The following is a 23,602-nucleotide window of genomic DNA, read 5'->3' on the forward strand; positions in this document are numbered from 1 at the left end:
GCCTTGATGTTATTTGAGAACGACAGGGTGTTGTCCAGGATCACGCCAAGGTTCTCACTAGAAATGACAACACAATATACAGAAAATAAGGAGCTTACTTTGATAGGAACGCACACATGTCAAAGTTATTATGTGTAAGGAAAACAACAAGGAAGGCAAAGCGAGCGCCAGCAAGAACATTTTCCAATTCTAGCAAGACTGCGCAAATATATGCATACTTGATCTGCGCAAACAAGAGTGAAGTGCAGTGGGTTTGCGATTACCAGCACATATTCCTGTTGATAGATATACCCCCGGTTATTATGCGATTACCAGCACATATTCCTGTTGATAGATATACCCCCGGTTATTATGCGATTACCAGCACATATTCCTGTTGATAGATATGCCCCCGGTTATTATGCGATTACCAGCACATATTCCTGTTGATAGATATGCCCCCGGTTATCACACAATGAGACGCAAAGAAAAGTTACGTTGTATCAACAACCTGCGGCCTACTCAAGTTTTTCACTACTGCAGATTGTTTGTAGACTGAGAGTGATTTGGAAAGCATACGCTGGTCACCTTAGATATATATCCAGCAGGTGCGTGCTGTGTTATATGCTGAGGGTTCTTTTCCAATGGATCTTTATCCATTGAATATTTGTGATTTTAGGCTATGACCGGTTAGTGTGAAATGTATTTGTTATTGGTATATTGGCTTTAAGAAGTAATGATGAAGTAATGATGATAGATTAAATTCCTGTTCAGTTAGGCCCTATGCCTAGTTTGGAGTCAGTGGTGTGTATTCATGGATGCCAAGGGAAGCCAGGCTTCTCCAAATATTTGACCAATAAAAAATGTCAATGATAAAATAATGTATCTTTTGTCTCTCTGTGTTTTCATAATTTCCCTTCAATTTGCAAGTGGCTGAATCTCACCTGAGAAATCATCCGAATGAGGGAAACAGTGCCCCTCTGTCTCAGTATGTGTAGCCCATGTTTCTGACACTGTCTGAACCAAAGGAGTATGACATGTTGCCGCTGTAGCATTTGATTGATTGATGCCAGAAAGCATTTGGCCTCCCTTGATTAAAAAAAACGTCTGAAAAAATTAGTCAATTAGTATTGAGCTGAGCTCAACTGGGTTGTCCTGGCACAGCAAAACGCCCCCTCAAAGGGGAGGCCAGTTTGGATTTGGCTTCCAGCCAATCAAATCACATCCAACGCAAAATGTCATTCTCAGAAAAACGTGTCGGTCTCTGGTCTACTTATGTTGTTATCCTGCAGAAGCTAGCTTTCTAAATCGTCCTTTTCCTAATCCATGGATGGAGATGGGGATTTGGACTTGTTGTTTTGACTTAGATGTAGACTATGCTCACGTTAACTATACTGAACAAAAATATAAACGCAACATATAAAGTGTTGGTCCCATGTTTCATGAGCTGAAGTAAAATATCCCAGAAATGTTTCATACAAACACAAAGCTTATTTCTGTCAAATTTTGTGCACAAGGTTGTTTACATCCCTGTTAGTGAGCATTTCTCCTTTGCCAAAATAATACATCCACCTGACAGGTGTGACATATTAAGAAGCTGATTAAACAGCATGATCATTACACAGGTGCACCTTGTGATAGGGACAATAAAAGGCAACACAACACAATGCCACAGATGTCTCAAGTTTTGAGGGAGCGTGCATTTGGCATGCTGACTGCAGGAATGACCACCAGAGCTGTGACCAGATAATTTAATGTTAATTTCTCTACGTAGTTTTAGAGAATTTGGCAGTACGTCCAACCGGCCTTACAACCGCAGACCACGTTTATCCACGCCAGCCCAGGACTTCCACATCCGGCTTCTTCACCTGCGGGATCGTCTGAGGCCAGCCACCTGGACAGCTGATGAAACTGTGCGTTTGCACAACAGAAGAATTTCTGCACAAACTGTCAGAAACCGCCTCAGGGAAGCTGTGTGCTCGTCGTCCTTACCAGGTTATTGTCCTGACTGTTGTTTGGCGTTGTAACCCAACTTCAGTGGGCAAATGCTCACCTTCGATGGCCACTGGCACGCTGGAGAAGTGTGCTCTTTACGGATTAATCCCGGTTTCAACTGTAGCGGGCAAATGGCGTTGTGTGGGCGAGCGGTTTGCTGATGTCAACGTTGTGAACAGAGTGCCCCATGGTGAGATTATGGTATGGACAGGCATAAACTGCAGACAACAACCACAATTGCATTTTATCGATGGCAATTTGAATGCACAGAGATAACGTGACGAGATCCTGAGGCCCGTTGTCGTTCCATTCATCCGCCGCCATCACCTCATGTGTCACGGTCTGACCATCGTTCGTATGTGTTTTCCTTGTTTTAGTGTTGGTCAGGACGTGAGCTGGGTGGGCATTCTATGTTGTGTGTCTGGTTTGTCTATTTCTATGTTTGGCCTGATATGGTTCTCAATCAGAGGCAGGTGTTAGTCATTGTCTCTGATTCGGAACCATATTTAGGTAGCCTGTTTTGTGTTGGGTTTTGTGGGTGATTGTCCTTAGTGTCTTGATGTCCTTGTTCTGTGTGTATGTGCACCAGTATTAGGCTGTTTCGGTTTTCGTTACGTTTATTGTTTTGTAGTGTTTGTACTTAGATTCGTGTTACTTCAGTTTAATAAACATGGATCGCAATCTACACGCTGCATTTTGGTCCGACTCTCCTTCAACTAAAGAGAACCGTTACATCATGTTTCAACACGATAATGCACAGCCCCATTTCGCAAGGATCTGTAGACAATTCCTGGAAGCTGAAATTGTCCCAGTTCTTGGCCTGGATACTCACCAGAAATGTCCTCTATTGAGCATGTTTGGGATGTTCTGGACGTGTACAAGAGCGTGTTATAGTTCCTGGCAATATCCAGCAACTTCGCACAGCCATTGAAGAGGAGTGGGACAACATTCCACAATCAACAGCCTGATCAACTCTATGTGAAGGAGATGTGTCGGGCTGCATGAGGCAAATGGTGGTCACACCAGATACTGACTGGTTTTCTTAACCACGCCCCTACCTTTTTTTTAAGTATCTGTGACCAACAGATATATATCTGTATTCCCAGTCATGTGAAATCCATATAATAGGGCCCAATTAATTTATTTCAATTGACTGATTTCCTTAAATGAACTGTAACTCAATAAAATCTTTGAAATTGTTGCATGCTGCGTTTTATATTTTTGTTCAATGTAACTTAACTGGTTCATTGTTGCCCATGTGAGGAAGTTAGGCTAGCAAGCATTTCAGCCTATGACAACAAAAACTTAAAGCATACTGTATGACAGAGCCAAAGCCAACACTTCCTTTGGCTGCTTTTCCTTCACGTTCTCTGCTGCCAATGACTGGAACAAATTGCAAAAATCACTGAAGCTGGAGTCTTATATAGCACACCCAACTACATCATCCCCATATTATTACTTAACCTCTTGCTCTTTTGCACCGCAGTATCTCTACTTAAACATCATCATCTGCACATCTATCAGTCAAGTGTTAATGCTAAATTTGTAATTATTTTGCCTCCATGGCCTTTTTTTATTGCCTACCTCCCTACTCTTCTATATTTGCACATATTGTACATAGATCTTTCTGTTGTGTTATTGACTGTACGTTTGTTTATGTTTAACTCTGTGTTGTTGTTTTTGTCACACTGCTTTGCTTTGTTCTCAACTGTCCTACCTGGCTAAATAAAGGTGAAATAAAATAAATAACATTTTAAAAAGAGGCATATACTGTTTTGCCAACATGAAAGAGAGGAGGATGGCATTGGGCGTTTAACTAACTAGTCTACAAGTAGGTTGAGTCCCAAAAATCGTTTTTACTACACACACACACACACACACAGAGAGAATTCAATACCGTGGACAGGCGCATGATATTTAGCAACATTGATTTGACTAAATTGTTTCAGGTATCTTCAAGTTTGTTTTCACTGTATTAAACAAAGCATATAGCCTTGTTGATATGATGATTTAGATGTTTAACTTGAAATGGTGCTGGAATAGCTGAGGCAGTGCTGCTGTTATCTTGCTGCTGATTGCGGTAACTCCGGGGTTCTAAATCAGTAGTTGACCATGCTGCAGGTCATAACTGTTTGTTACATGCAATATTTACTTTGTGGACTTTGTGATGAAACCAACGTATGTGTAGTTGAATTTATTCCGCCACTGTGTGACTGTAGTGTTTTTGTTGTCTCTGCCTTATTTTATATCACGGTGGCGTATGAAGAAATGGGTTATAAAGCAAACAACACAATTATGACAACAGGTTGTAATTATGGCTTGTTTACTGACTTGGCTTAGCTTCCCAACTGATATTTCCCCATGCACCGCCACTGTTTGGAGGCGATCTGCAGAAGCCAGTCATAGCTTCAGTTATTGGCTATTTAGTTTAGGCCTATTGTCTGTTATTTTAGTCTTCATTCTAGGACAGAGTTCGTAAACATTTTGTAAATAGGCCTACTCATGGATCCAGCTCACCTTCTAGCCCAAAACCTGTAAATAAACAGCATTTTGCACCTGATTCCATCTGACTCCTTATGATTCACACACCCCTGACAGTAGGGTCCACTATTTACTGGTTGTAATAATGTTAGCATATTCATGGTGGTAAATGAATTGAATGAATATGGTCAGGCTATGCAGGAGTTCCAGTGTTAGATATGGATGTGAATAGATTGTTTTTACACCACCTGCTGGTCAGTATTGGTACTGCACCCTTCCACACTAGTTCAACATTCTTCCCTGTCTACATCATAGTTTTCCCAAAATATCAGTGAAAGTTATACTAAATCAGTAATAGCAATGTGAACTATTCAGTTTCAAAATGCACTTACTGCACTTATGTATTATGAGAGCCAACTTGGGCTGATCTATATAAAATGATGCATGTGAATAATTATGACACTCCTCTCCATCACTCCTTTATGAAGGCACATGGAGTTAGTGTTTGAGCACACATTGAGGTGTTTAATAATGCTGACAGTCTCTATTGTTTGGGACATCACAGGTGGACAAAATCTAGGTAAGAAAGTTGTTCACTTAATTTACTGAATAAGTGAGAGAACCTAAAATAGACAGTAGAAGCCAATAATTTTACTTTAGTGAATGTAGAATACACATTTTTACAACAATCTCTAGCATGGTATCTTAGTCATTCAATAAAAAGTTCACTACAATATTTATTGTATAATGAAGATAAAACAACACATTCAAGGGAAATAAAATGCAGATCAACTTAAAATTCTCTCTTGATTTTGTTTCATTCATGGCAACAAAGTCCAGCTTGTGCCGCCAAACGGTTTGAGCATCCAAACCGCAAACAGCTTCTTGAAGTGAACTATTAACTACAAACAATTACCAAATACATAGTTCTGTTTATAAAAGCCATACAGCAAAGCAGTGTACTCTTGCACAGCAAAGTGAAGAACGCTCTTTCAACAAAGTTCCGTTGTCTGATATAATCCTGTTCTTTCACATTCAATAGTTGTGCAGGTTTTTACACAGCACATAGACCAAAAGAGCAAGTGTATCACTTTACGTTCTCTATACACATTCCTTGTGTGAATCTTACTTCACGGGAGGGCAGAGTGGGAAAGACGAACCAGTCTCTATGTTCTGTAATGTATGTTAGCGGCGTTAGTTTGGAGCTATGTGAGGCTTTTCTTGATGTATAACATGAGTCATTCTTTGGGATAAGGCTATTTTCTAACCGTGCATATAAAGAGTGAAGCTAGAAAAATTCCCTGATGTCCTATCAAGTGCTAAAGTGTGCATGTCATTTGTAATGAAGAAAAAAAGACTGCTAAAGTCTTGTTGGAATAGTGTAATGGTATTATTGCTGTTCTGTAACCTGACATGTGTTCAAATGGATATTAAATCAGTTATGCTGTGTTTCTTATGCATGTCTAAAATAATTCAGAATTTATCAAGACTGAGGAAAATCATTTGTTCAAAAAGGTAGACATTGATAAAATGTTATGTGCAACTGGTTATCCAGCTCCCCGACTCTATGGGACATGCAATAACATTTAATAGTAGATTGGACCCTTTAAGTGACATTTTTTAAGGGTCTGCATCTGGGCAGAGTATGAGTTGGAAACTGCATAGATCACTATTGGCTTATTGCCAACTGCTATGGATCAAATGAAGGGGCGGAGACAGGCGTGGAGGAGAAACACACAAGGGAAAATATAGCAAATGTAAAGAGATACTCCTTTTGTACAGCAAACTTCTCATACAAATGTGTGCAATCCAGCAGTGTCGGATCAAGTCTATTCTGTTGCATTGTCTCTAGTATGTATTAGCTGCTGAATTGTCTGACACTTTACCACTGTGAGGATGGGGTATAATGCAAGCCAAGGCCACATGTAACAGACAATGACGTACAGGCTTGCATGGTCTGATATGCCCACACAGCCAAATATACAACAGTGAAACAGAAAATGGCTGCTGCCACTCACCAGTACTACACACTCATGGGATCATGATTTCAGGGTTGTTCATTTCCTACTAGTGATGGGCCTCAAACATAGGGTATTTTGCTGTGCCAATTTATAAAACGGATTCATTTTATACATAATCATGACTGAGGATTACATTTAGGCTATGCTATTTACAACGTTTGCAAGTTAATTTACTCATAAGTGTGAACATTTTCACCAGAGAGTGATCCATCAATGGATCATTTAATTAACCATAAATGGGTCGTTCCACCAATTCGGTGCCTTTTGAGAAGTATTAACTTGGTAAAAAAAAAATTGATTCCACCTACTTTTTACATTCTGTCATAAAGAGCATATGTTCAACTTCATAAACTAGTTTTCCCATCTCAAGATGTTAAATAAAAAAATGAAGTGTGGGAAATACGGGTGCTGAGGGTCCTGCAGCAACCCTGAACAATCTGAATAAAACTAAAAACTAATCAGCCATAAATCCCCTCGTGACAGGGGGAATGGAAGCTTGTTGTGTGCAACAGAGAGTGGCAATTGAATGCAAGCACACACATTTAAAAAATAAAATAATAATTCTAGCCTGTCTATCTATGAGTAACAAGGTTGACGTATAATGCTCAACCCACTCAGTTTTCCACCACCAAACACCAGATAATTGCCAAAAAGAGTAGAACCAGCTCACCTGCTTTTACTGTATGATTCGACCAATATTTATTTTGAAAAATTATATATTTAAAAAATAATAGTTTCACCATATTCAGTTCCCGTAACTGGGTTGACCTTAAAGGAATGTAGTAAATGAATCATTATCACATGAAATAAATCATCTCCAGGAATGACTTTGTCAAAGCAATGAAATAACTAGGGCTTTACAATGATGGTGAAACTTGGAGAGATTTTGCGATGGAAGTGGGTTAAAATCTTCCTTGAAGTGACACGGGACATGCAGATTTTGGGATTAAATGGGTTAAAATCTTCCTTGAAGTGACACGGGACATGCAGATTTTGGGATTAAGTGGGTTAAAATCTTCCTTGAAGTGACACGGGACATGCAGATTTTGGGATTAAATGGGTTAAAATCTTCCTTGAAGTGACACGGGACATGCAGATTTTGGGATTAAATGGGTTAAAATCTTCCTTGAAGTGACACGGGACATGCAGATTTTGGGATTAAATGGGTTAAAATCTTCCTTGAAGTGACACGGGACATGCAGCTTTTGAGACAATAGAGACAGACATGCAGATTTTGAGACAATTGAGACATGGATTGTGTATCATTGCCATTCAGCGGGTGAATGGGTAAAACAAAAGATTTAAGTGCCTTTAAACGGGGTATGGTAGTATGTGCCAGGCGCACAGGTTTGTGTCAAGAACTGCAACTCTGCTGGGTTTTTCACGCTCAACAGTTTTCTGTGTGTATCAAGAATGGTCCACCACTCAAAGGACATCCAGCCAACATGACACAAATGTGGGAAGCATTAGAGTCAACATGGGCCAGCATCCCTCTGGAGTCCATGCCCTGACAAATTGAGGCAGTTCTGAGGGCAAAAGGGGAGAGGGGGTGCAACTCAATATTATGAAGGTGTTCTTAATGTTTTGTACACTCAGTGTATATTAAAGTGCACTTAATTTAACATAACAGGCTTTTAAAATGCAATATTGGTGCACAATTTCTACTTCAAATATCAAAGTGACGCAAAAGGCACTCTTTTCGTGGAGCGACCCAAATAGGTTTATTGGCATGGTTCATGAAATGGCATGTCTTTCAATCGAGCAAAGCACAATCACAATGGATGGTTTTTCAATGCTGAGATGGGACCTTGGGTTTGAAAGTTGACAGTGTATTCAGCAGCTACAGGTAAATAGCCTAACCCTAAACCATATTTTCCTCAGCGTTGAGATTATCCTTCACAACATAAGATATAGTGGAACTTTAACCTTACATCACTGTTATTACAATTTCTTAAGGACAGACATTCAACACTATTAAAGGGAAAACAACCCAAAAAACTACTCTCTGAAAAGAAAATCACTGACTATAATGGTAGTAATTCAATTTTGAAGAAAGTACAGTATAATTAACAAAATAGTAAATATTAACCAGTGAATAATCTACTTAATAAGGATCTCGCCCTGTAAACATGGCAGTAATCCACAAAAATATACCTTTTTCTTGAATCTGGTGATGGTACAATACATACGTACTTACACCAAGGTGATATATATATATATTAAAGTTGCTATTTACATAACAAAAGAAAGTGTTTGGCTCAAATGTTTAATTTAACAAACAGAACAGCAAGTGTTCATGGCTTGAGATATTGATTCAAGATCTGGCTTGCATGTCTTTATAATGTTTGTAACAAAGCACAGTAAAAACAAAACTAAAATGAACAATTGTTTGAGAGAATTGCTAGGAAAACATAGCTACAAATAACAGAAAGAAACGTACAGTACAGCTTTGGCTTACATTACCAATGAATTGTTGGAGCAATGAGAAGATGCCTTGCTATTACCATGTTACCAGTTCAACTGGACAATTTCCCATAATGTTAATGTCCCATATATCAGATTATAAAATTAATGTTATTATTGCAATATACTTTTTCCTATTTATTTTAGAACTAAACACATGACTCTGAGCCATGTCCTTCCCATACAGGATAGCTTTTCCTGTCTATAACCACACAAGGGAAACCTCTTTCAAATGAAATACAACTCTTTTTAGTCTCTGAGGTCCAAATTGTTTTCAAATTTGATTCCACATCTACTGATTTAATAAGTTCATAGAAGAGACAAATTGAGACAAAGTTGTATGAGATTAAAGTCGTATGAGGTTACACCATGTAGTGAAACATGAGCTCTAACAGTGGACGCCACAAGCAGGGGCCCTCAGCCAGCAGGCAACACTCTTGACTTTTTGGATTGTTTGTAACTTGCAACCACAACAGCAAAAACAGCAACTACAAGTGCCAGACTAGACCAGTGACTACAATAATCTAGATTCGGTTTTTTCTTCTTTTTTTTTCTTTGAACATCAGACTCCTGCAAACATCTAATTCGCACCCAGTACCTGATAACATCTGTTTGTGTACATAATTCAGTCCAACTACTTGATTGTTTTTCTTATTAATGTGAGACGTATTTAATTTATTTGCCATTCTCCTTCTTACAAAATGAAATGGAGTTAAATAATAATATTATAATGATAACTATAAGGACCTTTCCTACCCCATCCATCTCTCCCCCAAGTCTACCCCCTCCCTCCCTCCGTCTGACTAGCTGGTGACTGGAGGCCTGACTGAGTGACTCTATGTCACCCAGGTGTCCATGCGCATGCGCTTGACAGAGGGGCTCTCCCTGTTGTCCTCGGTTCCGGCTGGGGGTCTGCCCAGCCCCATGGACGAGGAGTGGAAGTCCGGCCGGTGGTCTTCGCGGTCGCTGCCATCGTACGAGCTGCAGGAGGAGCTGAGGCTGTCCACAGGCGAGCGGCCCAGGTCCTGCCGGCTGGACGCCTGCTGCTGCTGCTGCTGTTGCTGTTGTTGCTGGGGGAAGCAAGAGGAGGTGACGCGCTCCCGCGGTGGGGAGATGGGCTCTGACTTGATGTTGATGTTCTGGCTGGTGTTGATAGAGAGGTTGGAGCCCTGAGGTAGGTGACCACCACCCCTGTAGAGAGGAACAGCACGGGGTCAGTGGCCATTTGGATAGTAACATAGATCAGGTGCTTGGAGTGGTGGTTGGAAAATGGACATTTGAAAGAGTCCAATCTATGTGCTTTGAACGTGTATATAATGTGTGCACTGAATATTCTATTAATGTGTGGGTGTCTGTGTGTGTGTTTGCTAGTGTGTTACTCACACCAAAGAGCTGAGAGCTGCCTGGCCCAGTTGATGTTGTTGCCATGCCGACATGGAGCCCAAAGAGAGCCCTGGAGAGCCGAAGCCCTGTAGGGAGGAGATCTCTGCACTGCTCAGGGAGTACTCTGCAACAACAACAGCACCAGAGAACAGTGAGTTACACACACTCCCCCTCCCACTGCTACTGCAGCGGCACCTCTCACCACAGGAGACCAGACCAATCAGTAACAGCCAGACAGGCAGCGCCGTGGCAGGGGACAGAGGGGTAGACTCACCGGTGTTGTAGCCGGTGGGCATGCCTGAGTAGACCAGGCCTTGGGGGGGCAGACTGGGGGTGGTGACAGACACTACTGGGGTGGCGAGTAGCTGGGACTGGGAGCTGCTTATCCTGTGGGTGTTCTGTAAACAGTACAAAGAAAACAGGTTGAATGAACAAAACAACCCTGTAGGGTGCTGTAAAGGCTTACTGTAGTGAACCCAAAGTGCAACATGGTAAATTGATATAGCTAAAAACATGTTACAGATGTGTTGTGTATAAATGAGCTGCACCGCATTTTTTAAAAGTCATAATATGATAAGACTATAATAATTTAGCAATGAAAAATGCAATACTACTTCCCACCAAGAGGTGGCACTGTAGCTTCATGTCACATGTAGCTACAATCCAGATAACGTATTGAGCCATGTTTGTATTATATGATGACTGTTTGACAATATGTGTAATAATTTAAAAAACGATATCCCATAAAGACTTAAAGACTGTTTTTGTCCAATATTGATCAATTGAATGTTGTTTGTGGGTAAATCTGTAAACAGATTATCAGAAACCGGAATAACGTTTTGAAATAGGAAACCGTTTCACACAATAGTGGGATTTTGTGCTGACATGCACTCGTTGTTGTATTCAGATTTCCTTACAAGCTAAGGCAAATGCTCTTCAGCACTCAAATTGTTTATAGACTGTGAATAAAGAAAACGGTCAATTCAATGACTACCAAAGATGTCAAAAAAAAGAAAAAAAGATCTCTTACAACTACTGCCAGAAAGAGAGACAGGTCCTTAATTTTTCATAACATATAGTAGCTACTACATATCTCCTAAAACGCAATCCTGGGTGCAGTGGCTGCATGCTGTCCCAAGCACACAGTCACAAAACACAGTGCCTTCATGCAGCAGCAACAGGATCACACAAGCTCTGAGAAGGCCAATCATGGTAGTCACTCATTAGGACCACAAACTTACTGGTCAAATGTTGGATCATTTATAGATCTATGGATTCTTTAGTCAAATCTTCTGAGAATATAGTATTCTGTTCATTATGTACCCTCTAATATAAACGTTTAATGCTACACTTGTTTGTTCTGATGTGAAAGTGAGACTATTTTGCTAGCACCTAACAGAGGCAAAATGGCAGAGTTTTTATATATTTTTTTAACTAGGCAAGTCAGTTAAGAACAAATTCTTATTTCCAATGACGGTGGGTTAACTGCCTGTTCAGGGGCAGAACGACAGATTTGTACCTTGTCAGCTCGGGGATTTGAACTTGCAACCTTCCGGTTACTAGTCCAACGCTCTAACCACTAGGCTACGCTGCAGGGTTGTTTGTGATCTGGGGGGGGGAATAACATCAAGAGACACCTTTTACTGCATCAATCTAGGAAACACATACAGCATGTCATATCATATGATTACTCTGTGATCTGAGCAGCTCTGGTTGTAATATAGTGCAGTTGAGGGTTTCATTTGAGGCAATATTGCATCATGACAGTTTGATAACTTCCTTGGAAATATCCGCTGCTCCTACTCTCTCCAAACAGATGTCATCACCCAAAAACAAGCTTCTCTAAGAATGACATAATCCACAAAGAAGTAATCTGCCCCTCCCCATGAAGAACAATCCAAGATTTGAAATCTGTTCTTTGGAAATTACTTTGTAATTTTATACATATTACAAAACCTTTTGTTTAAAACAAGTATACTGTTGAAGTCAGAAGTTTACATACACTTTAGTCCAATACATTTAAACTCCGTTTTTCACAATACCTGACATTTAATCCTAGGTTGGGATGGTGTTCTTTAGCTTTCAAGCCTACCCCTTTTTCTTCCAAACATAATGGTCATTATGGCCAAACAGTTCTATTTTTGTTTCATCATACCAGAGGACATTTCTCCATAAAGTACGATCTTTGTCCCCATGTGCAGTTGCAAACCGTAGTCTGACTTTTTTATGGTGGTTTTGAAGCAGTGGCTTCTTCCTTGCCGAGCAGCCTTTCAGGTTATGTCGATATCGGACTCGTTTTACTGTGGATATAGATACTTTTGTACCTGTTTCCTCCAGCATCTTCACAAGGTCCTTTGCTGTTGTTCTGGGATTGATTTGCACTTTTCACACCAAAGTACATTCATCTCTAGGAGACAGAACGTGTCTCCTTCCTGAGCGGTATGACGGCTGCGTGGTCCCATGGTGTTTATACTTGCGTGCAATTGTTTGTACAGATGAACGTGGTATCGCTCCCAAGGATGAACCAGACCTGTGGAGGTCTACAATCTTTTTCTGAGGTCTTGGCTGATTTCTTTTGATTTTCCCATGATGTCAAGTAAAGAGGCACTGAGTTTGAAGGTAGGCCTTGAAATACACATCCACAGGTCCACAGGTACCTCCAATTGACTCAAATTATGTCAATTAGCCTATCAGAAGCTTCTAAAGTTATGACATAATTTTCTGAAATTTTTGCTGTTTAAAGGCACAGTCAACTTAGTGTTACGTCCGTCGTTAGAAGGAGACCAAGGTGCAGCGTGGTAGGCGTACATTTTACTTTATTTTCAAATGACACCAAAAAACAACAAAATACAAACGGACGTAAAGTTCTGCAGGCTCCACAGCAACTATGCAAAAACAAGATCCCACAAACTAAGGTGGAAAACAGGCTGCCTAAGTATGATTCCCAATCAGAGACAATGATAGACAGCTGCCTCTGATTGGGAACCACACCCGGCCAACAAAGAAATAGAAAACTAGAATGCCCACCCAAATCACACCCTGACCTAACCAAATAGAGAAATAAAAAGTCTCTCTAAGGTCAGGGTGTGACACTTAGTGTATGCAAACTTCTGACCCACTGGAATTGTGATACAGTGAATTATAAGTTAAATAGATCTGTCTGTAAACAATTGTTGGATAAATTACTTGTGTCATGCACAAAGTAGATGTCCTAACTGACTTGCGAAAAAACTATAGTTTGTTATCAAGACATTTGTGGAGTGGTTGAAAAACGAGTTTTAATGACTCCAACCTAAGCGTATGTAAACTTCCGACTTCACCTGTATGTAACGATGTGTGTCCAAACTACTTTCTTGAAGTAACAAGACGCAGGAGTGATAACGATCTGTCTAATAGTTCTAGTGAATGTGTGCATTGTGTGCTCACTCACAAACAAACAGAAACATTAAAGCATTCCCTGAACAACACATGGGAGTGGCGGTGCACAGGGAGTGGCGGTGTTGTGGGGCACAGGACATTAGACAGGTTGAGGCATCTTGCCAGGTTCATAACATGCAGTGAAACACTGACGCTGCTCATCAATTCTCAATTTAGTCTTTATAAAAAGAAAATCCATTCAATCAAATAAATTCAATAAACTCAAGGTATTCAAATCTACAGTTCAAGAACAGCCTCCTGAACATGTTATTACTGATCAATTTGCCTCTTGTTGTTGTTACGATGAAATTGAAAGTGTGTTCATTCAGCCATTTGTCTTAACTCACCAAATCTATTTCCTCCTCCTCCGACTGCTCTCAACAGAAGAGAAGAAGAGAGGCAGGGTTACAAGAGAAGGTCGGGATGGCTTCTACAGTCACCCTTTTGATGTTGAAAACCAACGTCCTAATTGCCTGATTGTATTCCACGAGTAAAAGTCATCTAGACGTGCCTGCCCTCTAGACTTAAATATTCACTCTGTCCTCTACTATTCATGTTACCTTGCAAAACCTTCTTTGTCAAATGCAATGTCTTTGTCAAAGGCAATACTGTACAATGCTTTGGATAAAAGTGCCTACTAAATGACCATGTTATAACACTTTAGCTTGTGTTTGTGACCATTTCAGAGTAAGACCTATCGTTTTTGAACCCATAACTATTTGCTACTCAGAAGGTTACTGGTGTAAAACCAAAATGGGTCAACTTTAGAGTCAATTATTAAAGACACTCCAGCAAGAATGGTTTAAGTCAGCAAACACACTTAATGACTTGGACTCACATTGAATAAGTGCTTAACCTCTCATGCATCCATCTAATTACATCATCAATCCTGAGGCTATAGCTTGACTCATTTGGAAGACTCTCCACTTACTTTAAATAAAACTGAGTTCAAGAAACTAAAACGGACTAGTTAGGTCAACTCAATGCAAACTGTAATGTCATCAAATATTTGTAGCTATCTATAAAGTAGAGTAGTCAATGAGGTACAAGTCAATATAATACATTGATACCTGCATATTGTGCATTTTTGCTTCACCTAGTAGATTATAGGAGTCTCTGTATGTGAGGCCTACTGTTCTGCTAGACAAGAGGCTAACTGGAAGCCCATCTTCCTTCTTCCCTGTGCTGAGGGACTGACTGTGCCCTGGCCAGGACTGTCTTAATAATACCCACACTCAATCAATAGCGACAGGAAGACACGACAAGGGCGACAAGATATTATCTGGCTCACACTCTGGGCCCCTGATTAAGCCTTCATCCCCACTCTGTCACACTGAGATGTGATTAATTTAATACCATTATGGCCTAATGACAGGCTGTCTGAAGACCTGCCAGCCCACAACGCTGCCTTAACCCATCTGGAACGCTGCGTTTACACTGACAGAGCAGAGCCGAGCAGGCCCTCCCTTTTGTCTCAATACTACTGACACATTCAGGACTTCTAGAATCTCTCTGTCTGAAACATTGTAATCCTGCTCAATATTTCTAATAACGAACACTAAGACTGCGTTTAGACAGGCAGCCCAATTATGATCCTTATTTCACTAATTGGTCTTTTGACCAATCAGATCAGCTCTGAAAAAGATCTGATGTGAAAAGATCTGATGTGATTGGTCAAAAGACCAATTAGTGGAAAAAATATCAGAATTGGGCCGCCTGCCTAAACGCAGCCTTAATTGCTTTGTCCTTGTGATGTGTGAATCTCTGTGTTGTGGAAGCTACTTTGAGAAGATAGTTTACCAAGCTACCAATTACTTCACACTGAAAGAAGTTAAGCTACACTAATGCCACCCCTATGGAAAAAAAGTTTAACTAAAGTTACTTTAAAAAAGTATTGTGTAGTTCCAGTAGTTAGCTACACCGCTACATGGTAAAACAGTTATTAACTACTGAAAACACTACCTAGATTTGAATTTAGTTCAACTACCACCAAGCTACTGCAAATGTAGTTAAATGACTATATGTAGTTCACTACTCTCCAACACTGGAAGCTCTGTGGTTTGGTTTGGGAGCTCTACCACCTCCAGATGTTGGCATGGTAACACACACATGTTGATCCCTTGCTCCAGGCTGGTAGATGTATCAGGGGTACCCACGCTATGGTAACCCCAGGTATATTTACCATACAATTGTCTTGGAGAAAGTCCCATTGCCGAGAGCTCCAGCTCTCAGCAATGGGAGTTAGGTTGGAAAGAGTCAATGACTGGTTAATGTCTGAAACCTTTTCTTCCCATTTAGATTTATGGCCATGGCAGTGTAGTGCAGCCTCAGATGCTCAATGTGGTCAGAGCTCTCTGCACATTCATTATCAGAATTAGAGAGGGCCTCTAATTTCAATATTTATAATTGAGTAACTGTTAAGGCACCTGGGGCCTCATTTATAAACGTTGTGTACGCACAGAATATGCTCCAAAACACGCAAAAGTTGGCATTTATAAAAAATTGCAGTATAAATTCCTCACTTTCTCTGGCCACGATGAGTTCATAATCCCAAAGTGGCCGTACAACAAATGACCATGCGCATCTCTCATATAATTGGGCCTATTAGATAGGCTATTATAATTTCAATCGTTTTTACTCTATCATCCAAAAGGGAGCGCGGTTTATAACTTACAGTAGAATTGAACAGGTGAACAGACAGTTGATCTTCCGCATTGAAATGTGTAGACTACCACTGTAAGTAGGCCTATTGTAGTTTACATTTCTTCCCGAACAGACAATGTTTCAGAATTCACAGGCAGCGCATATTTAGGTTCGGGAAAAAGTACATGCAAAACAGTATTGAATTCAAACGATCTGTTTACAGGTCCACAACAAATTTCCATTGTTTCAGAAACGGTCAGATACAGCAAATGTCACTGCAAAAGGAAACATTCTGCCAACACCTCCAAAAACATTTGATCACGTTGCCACTGCTATTTCCTTTAGATACTCTCTTGGCCTAATTCCAACACCTCCAAAAGCATTTGATCACGTTGGCCATTGCTATTTCCTTTAGATACTCTCTTGGCCTGATTCCAACACCTCCAAAAGCATTTGATCACGTTGGCCATTGCTATTTCCTTTAGATACTCTCTTGGCCTAATTCCAACACCTCCAAAAACATTTGATCACGTTGCCACTGCTATTTCCTTTAGATACTCTCTTGGCCTAATTCCAACACCTCCAAAAACATTTGATCACGTTGCCACTGCTATTTCCTTTAGATACTCTCTTGGCCTAATTCCAACACCTCCAAAAACATTTGATCACGTTGCCACTGCTATTTCCTTTAGACACTCTCTTGGCCTAATTCCAACACGTCCAAAAACATTTGATCACGTTGGCCATTGCTATTTCCTTTAGATACTCTCTTGGCCTAATTCCAACACCTCAAAAAGCATTTGATCACGTTGGCCATTGCTATTTCCTTTAGATACTCTCTTGGCCTAATTCCAACACCTCCAAACGCATTTGATCACGTTGCCACTGCTATTTCCTTTAGATACTCTCTTGGCCTAATTCCAACACCTCCAAAAGCATTTGATCACGTTGGCCATTGCTATTTCCTTTAGATACTCTCTTGGCCTGATTCCAACACCTCCAAAAGCATTTGATCACGTTGGCCATTGCTATTTCCTTTAGATACTCTCTTGGCCTAATTCCAACACCTCCAAAAACATTTGATCACGTTGCCACTGCTATTTCCTTTAGATACTCTCTTGGCCTAATTCCAACACCTCCAAAAACATTTGATCACGTTGGCCATTGCTATTTCCTTTAGATACTCTCTTGGCCTAATTCCAACACCTCCAAAAACATTTGATCACGTTGCCACTGCTATTTCCTTTAGATACTCTCTTGGCCTAATTCCAACACCTCCAAAAACATTTGATCACATTGCCACTGCTATTTCCTTTAGATACTCTCTTGGCCTAATTCCAACACCTCCAAAAACATTTGATCACGTTGGCCATTGCTATTTCCTTTAGATACTCTCTTGGCCTAATTCCAATACGTCCAAAGTATGCAGCAAATAAGGGGGTTATTGTTACCATAAAAGGTTAATAATGGTCATTTTTTAGGCGGCGTTAAAATGCTCGTTCACACCTGCACAGTTTTACGATAGGTCTGATTTACCGTATAGCGGGAAGAGTGTATGTTTGGCATGCGCCAAGTTTAGAAATCACAATATTTTTGTAAAATGTACGCAACGGTTATAAATGTATCTCTGGGCCTCAGAGATACAGTATAGCCTAGCTAGCTGCTGTGCTGTTTGTGTTCTTGTCACTGTCCAGAGTCTAGCTCCTGTAGGTGATCAAATACAAAAGCACTGATATCCTCAAGCAAGGAGGACCATTTCTCCTGCTCCAAAACATTTCCAACATTGCACACTATACCACAATAATACCATCACAATCCTGTGAGGGGGAAAATAGAACTCCCTCTGTTGCACACATGTGAGGTACAAAAAAGCCAAAATCGGTGCAGCCCCGAGGTAGATACACACAGTGTTCTACCAGTCAGCTCATGTGCAGTGAGGAGTGGGGACTGTAGGCTACTCACCAGTGGGGGCATCATGCCTTTGCTGGACGGGGGGATCAGCACTCTCAGGTCTGGCTTGCGGTTGCCCATCCCCATGTTCCCTCCAGGGGGCGGTGGAGACTTGGTGGGCATGACTTTCCCCAGGCCGTTCCCGCTGGTTGCGCCCAGGAGTCCCGGAGAGCCCCTAGGGTTGACAAAGCCGTTCCCTGCAGAGAGAGACAGAGACAGAAGCAGTCATGGGACTGTGAGACACTACAACAACAGTCATCTGCCAAATCTCCAACGCACCATTTCAAAGCTGCATAGCTTGCCACGGCACGCAACGTTAAGTGTTCCCAACCCTCTGGGAAGTTTTAATAGTCTCAGATAATTATCCTGCACATTTACCAAAATAAAACGTCCATTTCAGAATTTATGAGCCTTTCATTCTTGCTGTGAGTGACGATATCAAAGTCAACTCCTTGTATCCTGGGATGAGGAGCAATTCCCTTAACAAATGTACTGTGACTGCTGTTTAAGATGGGAATAGCAATCCATTACAGTTGGGTAAAACTGTTTGCTAAGGATTGTTATGGTACTTTTTTGGTGTGACAACATGAGAATACTATGTCTTGCTACAGTGTGCAAGACTATCTATGTACTCATTGTACTGTATTCGTAGTACTATATACGTATGTGTGGACTGTCATTTCTTCGTTACTCTAATGGTAGATTTACAGAACACAGAGTCATAAGGCTGGTTTACCCCCCACCCAGAGTCACTTCCTGTGGCAACTGTTCTAAAACAAAGTGAAAGCAGGCACAGGGCATTGACACCATCTCAGAGCTGATCAGGAGAAGGACCAGTACAGTACATGTCGCACAATGCCTGGACTGGGGCTAAAGTGAGCTATATATGCTATGAAATCAATTACATGCTATGCTATCACAATCCTGTAGCCCACCCATTTTCACCTACCTCATTCCCATACTGTTTTTATACTGTTTTTTATTTATTTACTTTTCTGCTCTTTTGCACACCAATATCTCTACATGTACATGACCATCTGATCATTTATCACTCCAGTGTTAATCTGCAAAATTGTAATTATTCGCCTACCTCCTCATGCCTTTTGCACACATTGTATATAGACTGCCCATTTTTTCTACTGTGTTATTGACTTGTTAATTGTTTACTCCATGTGTAACTCTGTGTTGTCTGTTCACACTGCTATGCTTTATCTTGGCCAGGTCGCAGTTGCAAATGAGAACTTGTTCTCAACTAGCCTACCTGGTTAAATAAAGGTGAAATATATATATATTTTTTTAAATAAATTTAAAAAATGAAATCAATGTGAGAGTATTTGCAAATGCACTAGCAGTTTATATCTCTTTTTGATGCATTATTCAGCTATAACCATTCTGATGCATCAGAACATTGAAAAAATGGATATCAGAATCTGGAGAATAATGAGAAACAGAGGGATGAAAGAATCAATGCTATCTAGTATTTCATCAACAGATCAGTGTCACACTTCAACAAGTAACTGAGCACTCCATTGTGTTGTATAGAGCCCAGTGAAACACAAGCAGGCTGCAGGATAAGCAGGACCTAGTGACATAATGGAACAATCACCTCTCTAGCTACAGATAAGAACCCCCACAATACACGGCCAAATAAACAGTTATGAGACATACAATGGTATGTCACAGCTGAATCAACAGCATAGCTACTATCGTTCCCAGCACTCGCTTTCATCTTATACTGCAGTAAAAACTAAGGTGCACGCATATAATTAGCTATGTAAATTACCCAAACCCTACAAATAGGAGACACTGTTATTGCTTATATATTTTTTAATCCAATATTTTAACATAAATATAGGTTAATTGGAGGACGAGTACCATATGGGTCATCAACAGTTGCAAAGAAGGTATCTTCACTATCAAAAATGTGATAAATCTGTCTAAATTATAATTCTTTGTTTCTGAGAAAGATTTATTATTTTCTGATCAGACAAAACCCTGGTTGTGTATTTCCACACAGAGGTTTTTTCTCTCCTCTGCTCTACTCAGAAAAAGTTGTGGGGGTGGGTGGGCAAATCAAGCGAGGCAATATCTGGGCTGGTGTTTGGAGGGGGAGGGTCCTGACTGTAAAAGGTGCAGCAACACAGCTCTGATAATGATCCGAGGCCTATGGTATCATCACAGGGAATCAGTTCAAAATGAAAATCTGTTGTTTCACAAACGTGAATGTGTAGGCATTTCAGGCAGCAACTATGGCGTAATGGAGAAAAAACATGCTCCTTGAAGCTAGTTGAACATAGCCTACAGCCAGTTGTGCACAAAAGCAACATACAGAATTGTAAAGTACATTTGTGCAGAGCATAATGCCTGAAATTGCTGATTAGCAAAAGACTTAGACGTAATTGAAACCAGTATCCATTTAAAACAGTCACTAAAACGGGGCACCATTACAAGACAGAACAACTGTTTCTACCTTAAAGTACATTTTAAAACAAGAAAATGATCACATGCAGAGATCACATGATCACACAAGCCTTTTGGCAGAAACATCTTTGCAGATTTGTTTTTCTGTGTGTTATCTGAACCAGTGGTTCTTCTGCCATCAAATCATCAGTGAATGAACCTAGAACATGTAGAATGTTTAGTTTCTGTGTTTGGGTAAATAAATATACTCTTTGTTGTAAATAATTAACACCGCCCACCGTGGGAGCAGGATTACATAAGAGGCTGTATGTACCACTCAAACATTTCGTTTTCATCTGAACGTAAGATAAAATAAACTCTGTTGACTAAATTGTGCTTTCACTAGAATGCATTGAAGAGCAAGTGATGCAGAACTGACCAGACCTGACTGTCATTAGGCAAACACCAGAGGAACTCGAGTCTCAGTGAGGGAAGAGAATATGCATACATGAATGAGAAAAGATTAATGGATGTGAATCAAGAGCCTCTAATAGATTAAGTGGAAAAGAGAGCAAATTCTAATAATAGTGTCCATTAATGAGCCTGGATAGAAACTCTTTAGCGGGTGCTCTGGTATTGTTTTGGCTCAGGAAACCGAGAGCAGGGCCACAGTTTGTGAGACTGCAGTGCAGTCACACACTCACTAGTTGTTCCAAGAAATCCATATTCCACTTGGAGGGCCCCTTAGTATAAAAACAAATACAGTTTAGAAAGCTTTGTTAATGGACAAAACACACACTGGAAGTGGTAATCCACTGGGAACAACGGCTTCCACGGTTCTCAAGAAATAGAGGAGTAATATGTTCAGATAGACTCTTTTTGACACACAAACAGCCCTTGCAATCACTCTTTAAGAGCCTGTAACTCTCCAGTATTAATGAAGGAATCTGCACCGCTTGCAGGCATATTGCATAAGAGAGAGAAGAGTCACATCCCCTAACATTCTGACAAGCTCTCATTCTTAATGCTCAACAGAGTGAGAGAGAGAGCATGGAAAGAGTGAAACTGTGTGTGAAGCATCTCTCATGCATTGAGGAGTGTGACTGTATCACACAAAGAATTCCACATTGGATTGCTAATTAGGTGTAAAAAATGATATCACAGAGTTGCTTTAATTACATCCATATCATTTATGTTTGAGCAAAGCATAAGAAGTTCATAGCCTTCTCGTGAGCCAAGGTTTAGGTATTTGAACGAGAGCCAAAACAGATGGCTCATTTTAGACAGAACAATTGAAAAATAATTGCTATCAAAAACTGCTCTCTGAAAATACAGAATTAAAATACAGCTACAACAATTTGCCTGCAAAACCAGAATACTGCATGTGAATATTCTGACCCTCACTAGGCTTAAGTCATGATCACTTAGACCCCGACTACCATGTGGAGCCCACTGCTCTCCACTCTCCGTATTGATCCTGAATCATGTCTGCAGAGCACTGGGACTGAGCCACTGTGAGAACTCTCCACACTTAGAAAAAAGGGTTCCAAAAGGGTTATTTGGCTATCCCCATAGGAGAACCCTTATAACCCTCTGTAGAAAGGGCTCTACATGGAACCAAAAAGGGTTCTGACTGGAACCAAAAAGGGTGCTACATGGAAGCAAATGGGCCTTTCTACCTGGAACCAACAAGGTTCTTCAAAGGGTTCTCCAATAGGGACATTCAAATAACTATTTTAGGCGCCTTTTTTCCCTAAGACTGCAGGAAGAATAGTGGAGCCCTTCCCCCTTATTTAATCTTAAACACGGGCTTTTATGCAACTCATGTGCTAAATTAACATCACCCCTCTGCAGAGCCTCATTTACCCGAGGTGCCTGTAATGTTCTAGGAGTGAAATGACTGTATGAAAATCTAATTTCTGCTCAACGTAAGATGTGGTGTATTAACAGAAACACACTTTCATGTGTTAGTTTGTCAGCTGCCAAATCCTGTTATGATCTCAGATTGAAACCAGACTCATGTTCATTCTTAATGAACGCATATAGTCAACTCATATCACATGTGGTAAAGACCTCCTTCACACTGCTGCAGAAAGGAAACTACGAAAACGGCTCCGAAAAGATTTCAAGCTACAGTTCATATGCTTCCACAGTGTGGAGGGGAGAAAAGCTAAGGTGCATTGACATGCCATGTCCTGTCCATGGACAAAATGATTCATTTGCACTTTGCCGCTGTACGTCAATATGAAGAAAGAGTTTTCTTTCTGAGGACAAGTGCTGGCATATCAGATGAGATTAGGGTTTGGATCAGTGCCACCATTCCCTAGGCTTAATCAGCGATCCGGAGCATTTCCCAGGACACTCTCCGTGCTTGTAAGCCCCTCTTAGTGGCGATATCAAGCCACACCACCGGAGGAGAAAAGAGAGTGAGCAACAAGACAGAACTGGTGCAAAAGGACTCTCCTCTCCCAATAGCTGCTGCTTGTGAAAAATCAGAGCTATGTAAGGAATGGCCATCTGACAGCAGCACCGGAGAGAGAGAGGTTTCTCTTCCAAGCAGTCTGTGTCTGCTGTTCTACCCAGTTTGGTACAAACAACAGCTGCAGTCTCCTGCCAGTGTGCCAACGGCTGACACCCCTCCCTTGGCATGGGGGCGGCACAGCACCCCACAACCTTACCGCTTACCCAGCACAGGGACAGGGCTCCGTGCACTGCCAAAGACCAAATACAGACAGACCAAATATTTCACTCAGCCCTGACTGAGAGCATCGAATCACCTCACCAACCACAGACTCAAACTTATACCCAGTATATCTATGCTCACGAAGCAGGACATAATTAAATGCATAATCTATAGCTTTAAATATAGC

At 40.8% G+C, this 23,602-nt stretch overlaps 1 protein-coding gene across 7 annotated transcripts in view; it reads right to left on the reverse strand.

Annotated features, from left to right (window-relative positions):
- Positions 1–5,174: 5,174 nt before the first annotated feature.
- Positions 5,175–23,602, reverse strand: part of LOC115134263 (myocyte-specific enhancer factor 2A) — a 97,049-nt gene continuing 78,621 nt past the window's right edge. For 5 of the 7 annotated variants that reach the window (XM_029668056.2, XM_029668053.2, XM_029668054.2 and 2 more), the window contains 5 exons: positions 18,345–18,529; positions 14,087–14,110; positions 10,597–10,720; positions 10,323–10,446; positions 5,175–10,130 (listed from right to left, as the gene is read on the reverse strand). In XM_029668056.2, the coding sequence (XP_029523916.1) occupies positions 9,776–10,130; positions 10,323–10,446; positions 10,597–10,720; positions 14,087–14,110; positions 18,345–18,529 (812 nt within the window). In that variant the 3' untranslated portion in view covers positions 5,175–9,775. The remainder of the gene's footprint in view (positions 10,131–10,322; positions 10,447–10,596; positions 10,721–14,086; positions 14,111–18,344; positions 18,530–23,602) is intronic. The other 2 variants (XM_029668058.2, XM_029668057.2) reach the window with 1 other exon arrangement.

Source organism: Oncorhynchus nerka, linkage group LG9a, assembly GCF_034236695.1.
Source record: "Oncorhynchus nerka isolate Pitt River linkage group LG9a, Oner_Uvic_2.0, whole genome shotgun sequence".
Lineage (NCBI taxonomy): Eukaryota > Metazoa > Chordata > Actinopteri > Salmoniformes > Salmonidae > Oncorhynchus > Oncorhynchus nerka.